The sequence below is a fragment of the Nannospalax galili genome, unplaced genomic scaffold, assembly GCF_000622305.1.
Source record: "Nannospalax galili isolate Female #2095 unplaced genomic scaffold, S.galili_v1.0 scaffold652, whole genome shotgun sequence".
In the NCBI taxonomy this organism is placed as follows: Eukaryota; Metazoa; Chordata; class Mammalia; order Rodentia; family Spalacidae; genus Nannospalax; species Nannospalax galili.
In genome coordinates, this window is record NW_008332152.1 from 1 (window position 1) to 10136 (window position 10136).

The following is a 10136-nucleotide window of genomic DNA, read 5'->3' on the forward strand; positions in this document are numbered from 1 at the left end:
TGCTCCCAAGCCTGCAGTTTGTCAGGCCTGGAGCACCAACATCTGCAGATTGAAGCCTTTTTGATGGGGCCATCAGCTTCCTGAGGGATTTTCTTAGGGCTTCGTTGTAAGTTATAAAGATTCCAGACCTGTCCAGTGACTTCCACTGTGTGTGAGTTTGGGCCATATCACACCACACAGGCACTCCTCTGCACTGTGGCCGGACAGAGTCCCATCAGGCAGATATGGCTCAGGAAACATAGTCTTGCCCTGAAAGGAAAACAGCTTTGCAATCAGGAATCTGGCTCAGGGAGCCATAGAACCCCAGGGATATGAGCTCAGGGCTGAGCTGTCACCCAAACGCAGCCAGCCATCACTTGTTTCAACACGCAATTCAGCCCTTCGCCCATGAGAAGCTGCCAGTTCTGTTACTCAGATGAGCTTCTGGGTTAATTTACGCTCATCCAATCAGTGGTGTTGCTTATCAGTGTCTAAGTACATCAACATCAGCCCTTGTTGCTTTGGACTGTACATTTCAAGTGGAGTCAGCATCGTGTACAAACTGTTTTCCAATGAAACCAGGAAACATCCCAGCTACTTTGACATGGGAACACTTAAGCCAGCATTGCCCCCAGTTTCTTATTTATAAATTGTTTGCTTGGTAAAGGTTAGCTGTGACCCCAAGTTAACCTGTGAGCAGTTGTTGGTGGGGGGCGGTCAGGACACCTGCAGCTCCTGCCGGGCACTCACCAGTAGAGGCCAGCAGGTGGCGCTCTGTGCGCTCTTCCAGCACAGGCCTGAGGTTGAGTCCTGCTCATGGGTATTTGGCGCTCTTAGTTTGCATTTAGGTGATGATTTTGCTGTTGCACATGCACTGCATAACTGTGATGTATCCTCAGCCCAAGAAAGCAGATGCAGCTAACAGGGATGTGTCAGAGGTTTGTTCAAACTGAGCTCTGAGGCTGGGTAGATGTGGGTTCAATGTGAGGAACCCACAGGTTGTGTTAAACACAGTGTCTTCGGATAGGGATATTGCTGGGTTGGAAGAATGCTTGCCTAGTATCAGGAAACTCTGGGCCTGATCCTCAGCACCAGGGGTGGTGGCACACACCTGTGATTCCAACACTCACAGGTAGGAGGTGCAGAAGTTCACGGTTGTCCTCAGCTGCTTGGTTTGAGGGCAACCTGGGTTATATAAGACCCTGTCTCTAAAAGGAGGAGGGTGGGGAGGAGGAGGAAGAGGAGGAAAGGGAGGCGGCAGAGGAGAAACAGGGAAAGAGAGGGAGGAGTAAGAGGAAGAAGAGGAAGAGGAGAAGGAGGAGGGGTGGGGGAGGAAAAGAAATAGGGGAAGAGGAGGAGGAAAAGGAAGAAGAGGGAGGAAGAGGAGAAAAATGATGGCCAGGCAGAAATATACATGTTCCAAGAAACACCAATCAGTGCAGCTTTCAATTCTTAGGGAAGAAAACACATTCATCCCTCTCCTATCCGTGTTCCCATCCGTGGGAGAGTGGGGTGAACACTGTATGGGTAGCATCTTTGCCATAATAAATCAGCAGGGGCTTTGTAAAGAAGCCTTAGGACTCAAATGCTGGATTCAGTCTGAGTCCGGCTGCCTGAGGATCTGGGACCTTGGCGTTGTGTCCCCAGAGCTGAGGGCTCCCATATGACAAGCTGGCCTAAATAGGCTCTACCAGATGCCCAGCTCTGCCCATCACCTGGACCAAGGGGCTGTGAGGGAGGGGTGGGGAGGAGATGGGATGGAGAGGCAGGCATGGTGGGCCTCAGTCTGGCTATGGGGGCACAGGGGAAGCAAGTTTGGCCCCTCCAGGGACCATAGGAGGGTCGAGACCCCCAAGCATAGGGGCCAGCCACGGCCTGCGGGCCTCTGCTGGTGCTTCAACAAGCATCTCAGTCCAGCGTGCCAGCCGCCCTGATCCTTCCCAGACTACAAGTTACAGCCTGGCCCTGCCCCAGGGCACAACTACAGACCAACGCATATTGGAAAAATGACCATTATTTTATTTGTATATTTCACAATGGAATCTCACAGCTCAGAACAGACTCGAAGGAGGAGACACACAGCCATCAGCACAGACAGGAGCCCTGGGAAGGGGATGCATTCGCACAGTGCAAGGTGCTCCTACATTTAACCTGGGAGCAGGTACCTTGTAAGCATCAAATCTGAAAAGATGCACAAGTGCTACTCCCAGAGGTCACATGTGGGCGCGTTCTGCACGTGGGGTGGGGGACCGTCCCCTGCAGGATGCAGTCCCAGGCACGACCCATCCACTGCCTTCTGGGGAACAGGGTATCGGGAAGGAGGCAGAGCTGGTGAATATGGCACCATGGGTAAGGCACTCATGGTTCACGTGGCAATGCCTGCCCCAAGAAGAGACCACAGTCAGGGCAACACCCCTTCTTTCTCATCTCTGTCCTGGGCTGCGAATGTCTCACTCCATCCCCAGTCTGCACCAACCCCGTCATGTGAAACACAAGAGCTAATGCCTGCTGGCCACACACGGCACAATCTCACAGTCCAGCCGCAGGCAGGCTCCCTCGAGGTAGCCACGCCAGTGCTCCGGGCAGCGAGGTAGTAAGAGGAGATGTGTGACCCGGAAGCAGGGTGACCTCAGCCTCCACGTGAGCAGTTAACCTCCAGAGGCTCCACCAAGCTCTGCCTGTTGTCTAGACCAAGGGGTGAGCACCAGACTGGATGATCCCATGGGGAGCTCACCCAAGGGACATGTGGCCGTGCACTGCAGTGGCCAGAGTGAGCATGCTGACCTTAGCTTCCTGCTCTGAGGGCTCTGCCTGGGACCTCAGGTCAGCTATAGAAAGGAAAAGATATCTGCCGCCCTCGGGAGTGGCTGTCACTACACTGAAGGGCTGGGCCCTTTATTTCCCATGTTCACCCAGGCTGCTGATGAACTCACTGTAATATAGCCAGTCCAAACTATATGTGCAGAGCCAGGCCAACAGACTGTAGTTCTCCCTCGAGGTATCCATCCCTGAGCCCAGTGCCCTGCCTGGGCCCTCCCCATTCCTCAGGCCATCAAGCCCCTCAGAGGCCACAGTCCCCGCACATCCAAAAGGGTGCCGAGCACAGGCTCAGACTGAAGGCCCAACGGGACAGTGGGTGCACTCGGCACTGGGCCCTCTGTGAACATACCCAGCAGGGTCTGGTCACCCTTCTGGATGAGAGCTTTGGAAGTGACCTGGGGGTGGGGCGCTGCAGCCCGCACAGGATCACGGACGGCACAGTCAGACAAGTCACTGTTTAATAAAAGGGAAAGGGCCTTTGAATCATCTCCAAAGGTACATTGTGCAGAGGGAATTAAAAGTCGGTCCCTTCGTTTTTCTTGCGGAAGGACGTCGAGGACAAAGGCCACGTGGATTAGCTGTTCGCCTGTATAAAGAGGAAGAAAAGATGATGCTACTCTCCCAAGGCAAACAAACGTGAAGGGGTAGTTTACCCGGGTGACAGGACAGACCGAGAAACTGCCACAAGTGCAGGGGGGCAGTAAGGTTACAGAGCAGGAGGTGAGGGCTGGCCTTGGTGCAGCTGCCCAGGGGCCTCAGGTCACTGTCTATCTGGAGATGTCACTGGTGGGTTCCTCGCTCCCTACCTGCTGTGTCTCCTGACAATCAGCACTCGCCTCCCACAAGGTCACACCAAGTGGCATTTTGTCAACTTGACTCAAGCTAGACCTATCTAGAAGGAGGAAACTTCAACTGAGGAGCTCCATCCATCAGACTGACTTGTGGGCATGCCTGGAGGCATTTTTTTTTTCTTATTGATAACCGATGTAGGAGTACCCAGTCCACTGTAAAGAATACCATCCCTGGGCAGGTAGGTCTCAGCTATAAGAAACGTAGCTAAGTGGGGCTGGAGATATGACTCAATGGTAGAGCAGTGGCTACTCTTGCAGAAGACCTGGGTTCAATTTCCACACCCACATGGTAGCTAAAAACTGTAACTCCAGTTCTAGGGACTCCAGGGGAATCTTTTCTGACCTCCTCGGGCATCACATCTCACAGGTACATGCAGGCCATACACTCATACACATAAAATAAAAATAGTGAATAAAATATTTTTTAATAAGAAAGGTAGCTAAGCAAGCCAGGGGGATACAAGACTATAAACAGTATTCCTACATGGTATTCAGCTCTTGCCTCCAGGTTCCTGCCTTGGACAATGTTTCATCACAGTAACAGAAAGCAAACCAGGATATTGGGGCTCCAACAGACTGAGCGAGAACCAGATGGGTAGGATCCCAGGAACCCTGTGCAACTTCCCCTGAACCAAGTCAGGCATTTGAGCTCTCTAGCCATCCCTGGACTTCCTGAGAATGGACTTCCCGGTGTTCCTCAAGGGAACCCCGTGAAGAAAATACCCCATTCTGACACCTCTCTGTTCTCTGCCCCTCACCAAGCATCTGAGTGAGTGAAGGCTGGCGGGAAGGGGGGCTGTGATGCCCAGCTCAGCTAAGCCCGCATTAGCATGGGGAGCAGAGCCCAGGAGGGTCCTGAGGGCGAGTCCAGCTCTGTCATCAGCATAAGCAGGGAGGCCAGCAAGGGTGATGGATGTCCCAGAGAGATGTGGGCGCCACAGGCATGGGGATTATGGAGGGAGGGAGATGGGTGCTCTAGAGGGAAGGGCAGGAGCAGAGGGGTGGAGGGTGATCTAGGAGCAGCCCTGGACCATGGAAAGGTGCAGTAGGTGCCTCCTAGAACTGTGGCTTTGGATCAAGAAGAACCTAGGAATCAGGGAAGTTACCCTCATTTGCCCGTAGATCCAGTCTGTAAACACTGTCACGTTCCCGTACACTCCTGGTCTGTATGCCTTGGCACAGCCCGAGCCCCAGCTCGTGTCCCCGATCAGCCACCAGATGCTGTTTTTCCAAGTGACGAGTGGCCCTCCGCTGTCTCCCTGGGGAACACGAGATGTTACCAAGAAGGAGACACAGCTGCTGCATGCACCGTGCAGAGGACACGGGGCCTGAGTATGAGAGTGTGTGTGGTTCTGTCTCCCCAAGAAGGCAATGGTCATAGAGATATAACCTCCAAAAGGTGAATCTGGTCTGTGCCAGCTAGCCATGACTAAGTGCATTGCTGGCTATGGTTTAAGATGGGCAGAACACACTTCCATTGCACCGATCAATACTTGTACCAAACAGAAGCTCTAGGAGACCATGGTGTGTGGGGTAATTTCTTCTGCCACTGAGGCATACAAGCCATTACTGGCCATCCCACCGACACCCCCAGCTGGCTCCAAGTCCCCAGGAGGTGTCTCTGGCCCCAGTAGAGCCCTGTCTTTCACAGGGACTCAGTGAGAACGGCAAGTTCTGAGGCTGTCTATAGACTTGGGCTTACCTGACAGGAGTCGATGGTGCCCTGAATGTAACCTGCACAAATCATGGCTGGTGTGATGAGGTTGTTATACACATATTTATTGTTACATTTTGAGAGCTCAATCAAGGGCACCATGGCAGCATTCAACACATCCGAGGTTGACCCTGAGGACAGAGGTATCAGCCAGTAGTTCTCACAGGAAGAGCAGACATCTTCCCTGACACCCACACACTCCATAGACGATCACAGGCCTCTGTTTCCTCCCCACTCCCTCCCTGGAATGGTAATACTGTCAACCAGACAGGATCTAGACTCATCTAGGAGACAAAACCCCAAGCATGTCTGTAAGGAAGTTTCTAGACTGGGTGGACTGAAGACAGCAGACCCACCTTAAATGTGGGCAGCACCATTCCAAGGACTGGCGTCCCAGACTGAATTAAAAGGCCAAGGTGAGCTGAGTTCCAGCATGCAGCTCTCTCTGCTTCCTGACTGAGGATGGAATGTGACCGGCTGCTTCACCTTCCTGCAGCCACGCCTTCCCCCCCTCAAGCTGGGAGCCAAAATAAACTCTCTTAAGTTGCTTTTGATAGATATTTTGTCACAGCAAAGAGAAAAGTCCATTCAACACCAAGGCCCACCCCCACCCCACGCTAGGTGTGCTAACAGGTGCTCCCTGTGGCCCCAGCTGGCCTGGAACTTACTAAGTAGACCAGGCTGGCCTTGATCTCCACCTGCCTCTGCCTCCCGAGTGCTGGGATTTTTCTCTGTTAAGCAACCAGAGAACCCAAGGTACAAAGCTTCAGTGAGTCCCTCATCAGCCACTGAGTAGCAGAAGTGAACGTCAAATGCCAACCGCCCTCTGTGGAAATCAGTGTCCCATCCTGTGTGCCTTGCTGGCCAAGGTGCCCCCAAACCTCACCTTTCTCATAGGTGGCCCCCCACCCTGAAATCCAGCACTCCTGGTCTGGGTCCAGCATCATGCCCGGATTGGGCAGACACACCGGCTTCACCACGTCTGTTTTAAGAAGACAAAAGTATGAGCCAGCCGGAGAAAGCCTTTGTGAGGGTGTGTCCTGGCCTCCTTCATGCACAGCCCCTGTCTACGAACCTGGCTTCCCATGTACCCCCGCCCCGCCCCTGCTTCCACCCCAGTAGGCCTGCTTCCATCCTGACAGGTGAGACAATTCCTCTGGTCATTTGCTACTCATAGATGGGATTATGTGCCAGCTCTGTGTCTAAAACATATCACACAGGCCTCCGGGTGACAGGATGGGAAGGACGAGTGATGGTAATCGATGAGAAGCCGAGGACTCCAGCCTGTTCAAACCCTATCTCTCACAGATCAGCTATTCCAGGAGCGAGCTGCTGCCCCACTTGAATACAAGCACTTTGTGGGGAGTGAGGATTTGTTTTATCTGTCCCTACACAGAGCAAGAACATTCCAGACCCTTGAGTGGACAGAGAAGGGGCAAATAAGAAGCTAAGGGCAGGAGTGGGGACGAAGCTCGGCTGGTACAGTGCCTGCCTACCACTTATGACGGTCTGGGTTCAATCCCCAGCACCGCATAAAAGCTGACTTGGTGGCACGTGCCTGAAATCCCAGCACCAGGGAGGTGAACGCAGGAGGATCAGGAACTCAAGGTCACCCTCAGCTGCACAGTGAGGCCAACCTGGGCTACATAAAACCCTGTATCCATTGTGTGTATGTATGAAATTCTCAAAGAATGAATAACAAAAAATGATTTAAAAATAATTTAAAAATGAGATTCTTTAATGTGCAAACTCATTGGCGTTCTTGTTTAAGTACCATTTTTGAAATGATTAGATATTTACAAAATACTGGGAAATATAACACAGGGGAGGGGGAGAAGTTAAGAGAAACGTTTTATATTTACATTTTAATGTATCCTGATTTCACAGTGCATGTGAAAAAAAATAGTTATCTTTACAAATTGGCAGGCAGGAGCTCTCAACTGGAGAGGATTTTGTCACCCAAGGACACTTGGCAATGTCTGGAGGCATCTCTGACTGTCACAACAAGGGGTGTTACTGACCTCTAGTGGGCAGACAACATGGCTATCCATCCTACAAGGCACAGGAGAGCTGTGCTGGATCCTGGCCCCAAATGACCAGAGTGCTTTGGCCGAGCTCTGCTCTGGACCCTGACGAGGACCGATGGAGTCATCGTTTTGCATGATGCACACAGGGTCCCTGCTTCCCCTCCACACACCACAGGCACGAGTGACCTCCGGCGAGCCTAAGCAGCAGCTCCTCCCTTCCGTGCACACCCTCATTTCCAACCTCAGAGCGGCCCCCCTCCCTGCTGACCCGCTCATACCATTAAAAGACAGAGGCGTCTGCAGCTTCATGAGTGCGATGTCGTTGTTCTTTGTCTTCGAGTCATAATTCGGGTGGGAAATCACCTTTTCCACCTGGTGCCTCTTTCCATAGAACATGAGGGACTGTCTGGAGATCCCTGCGAATGCTGTCCAGTACCTTGGGCTGTTGAGGGGCCTGGAAAAATGACAAACAGCATATGATCCCTTGGTACCACAGACACGAGTTGTCTCCTCGGTGGTCTTTAAAACCCACACATGGGGGTTGGAGAGATGGCTCAGCGGTTTAAGAGCACTGGTTGCTCTTACAGAGGACCCAGGTTCAAATTCCAGCACCCACATGACAGCTAACAACCATTTGTAACTCCAGTTCCAGGGGATCCGATGCCCTCTTCTGACCTCTGAGGGCATTGCATGACACGGGTGCATCTACCTACATGCAGGCAATACACTCATACACATAAAAAAACAAATAGGGGCTGGAGAGATGGCTCAGCAGTTAAGAACACTGGCTGTTCTTGCAGAAGACCCGGGTTCGAATCCCAGCACCCACATGGCAGCTAACAACCGTCCGTGACTCCAGTCCCAGGGGATCTGACAGCCTCTTCTGACCTCCGCAGGCATTGTACAACATGGTGCACTTACCTAAATGCGGGCAATACACACGTACACATAAAATAAAAAATAATAAATGAAATATAAAAAATAAAAATAATAAAATATTTAAAATCCACACAGGGAATCCCATAGACACCCCCAAATCCCAGTGTGACACTGTGGGTCAGGGGGCTCCACTGGTCCCTCCCCCACTTCCCTTCAGCCACCTGCTCCCCAGTCTACTAGCTCTCAAAGGATTCTGTTCCTTCTCTGTCTTCTGCATCAGGCCATAAATAGACCTGGAACCCTTCTCTGAGGTTTCAAACCTCGTTTCTGATAGGACTGGGCCTGACTAATCTTTATGCATCAGAGCATTGACCAACACACAGCCTGTGCTCAATGAGTGTGTACTGATGGACATTGGCGTCTAATACCATTTATGCTATTATCCAGGGATTTTCGGAGAACTCCAACTCCCAGAGGCCACTCAGAGTCTGGACGTGAAAAGCAGGAAGAAACGCTTCATGGCAAATAGAAGTGTCTTCCCTAACTTCCCAGAATGCCTAGGGGGAGCAGGGCACCCCTTGTGGTGGTGGGGGAATGTGGCTCAGGGACCCTCCTGAGAGACCTGTCCAAGGCTACCCAGCAGGGAATGGTTGGCCCAGGAGCCAGGCTGAGCCTCGTTTAAGGCAGCAAGATCTACCTGTGGATGAGGTGGGTACCCCCAAATCTAAGACAAGATTATGACGGAAGTGGGACTCACACCTGCACTCAGGCAGCTGAGGCAGGAGAGTCACGAGTTTAAGGTCAGCCTGCGCTACACAGCAAGACCTGGGAGGGAAGGGAGGGAGGGAGGGGTCAGAAAGGGGACCGTGTGCTCCGTAAGAGCAGAAATGATGCAGTAGCACTGTCACCCATCCTGTCTATGACGGAAATGCCACGACCAAGACACCTGGGCACCCAGAGAACCTTCCCTTGGGGTCGTGTGAGGTTGTTGATCATGTCAGAAGGGGCCCTGTCCTGGGGTGAGCATCCAGGAGAGACGAGGCAGAGGGAGCAGAGGCTCCCAAAAGTGAGAAGACAGTGATGGAAGCATCTAGTCACCACTACTGCTGAGCAGCCCCATCCCAAGCCCCATCCCAGCCTGGAGCCCAGCATGCAGAGAGACCAGGGGCGCATTTGCTGGAGTGGATGACTCCAGGTGTCTGGTGTGCAGCAGTGTGTATGAACGCCCCCCGCCCCCGCAGGCAGAACCATCTCCCCATCCTATGTGGAGACTTCCCACCACCCCAGACCTCACAAGGTGTAGACATACTCTTCCACGCAGTGGGCAGCTGTCACGATCCACTCAGGGGTGATGATGGACCCTCCGCAGACATGGACACCTTGCACATGCAGGCTGACCTGCCAGGGCCATTCCGTTAGGGAGGCACTTGATCCACCAACAATCCTGCTCTGGCGGGTCACCGAGCGGACCCCACACTCTGAGGGCGACAAGGACATGTCAACTGACAGTGTGCAGAGGAGAAACCACCTGAGCCAGGGTGATGCCCAGCAGTGCGCCCCACATAGCTGCCTTCCTCTGGCCTCGCAGGGAAGATACAGGCAACACATGACCACATGACCCTGCTGCCTCTCGCTCCCTATTATCAGGGGTCTGAATTAGTAAGGGGGAGATGCTCTGCTAGGACCTGGGGCACTCCCAACCTGACTGGAGCTCTCGGGTGCCTTCATTCAGTACTTGGTGATTCCACAGGAGTGGGCAAGCCTTCAGCAAGACTGACATGCTCAGAGGCCACAAGACTTCTGAACGAAGTAAAGGACCGTAGATAGGGTTGAGAGAGTGGAGGTGGGTGAGGAGGAGGGGGAGGG

General features: G+C 52.8%; 1 protein-coding gene across 1 annotated transcript in view; it reads right to left on the bottom strand.

The window, feature by feature from the left end:
• Nucleotides 1-1977: 1977 nt before the first annotated feature.
• Tmprss2 (transmembrane serine protease 2) overlaps nt 1978-10136 on the bottom strand; it is a 49179-nt gene continuing 41020 nt past the window's right edge. The window contains exons 9-14 of the mRNA XM_008827408.3: nt 9580-9748; nt 7670-7845; nt 6251-6346; nt 5353-5495; nt 4757-4909; nt 1978-3385 (exon numbers count right to left, since the gene is read on the bottom strand). Coding sequence (XP_008825630.2) covers nt 3374-3385; nt 4757-4909; nt 5353-5495; nt 6251-6346; nt 7670-7845; nt 9580-9748 — 749 coding nt within the window. The 3' untranslated portion in view covers nt 1978-3373. The remainder of the gene's footprint in view (nt 3386-4756; nt 4910-5352; nt 5496-6250; nt 6347-7669; nt 7846-9579; nt 9749-10136) is intronic.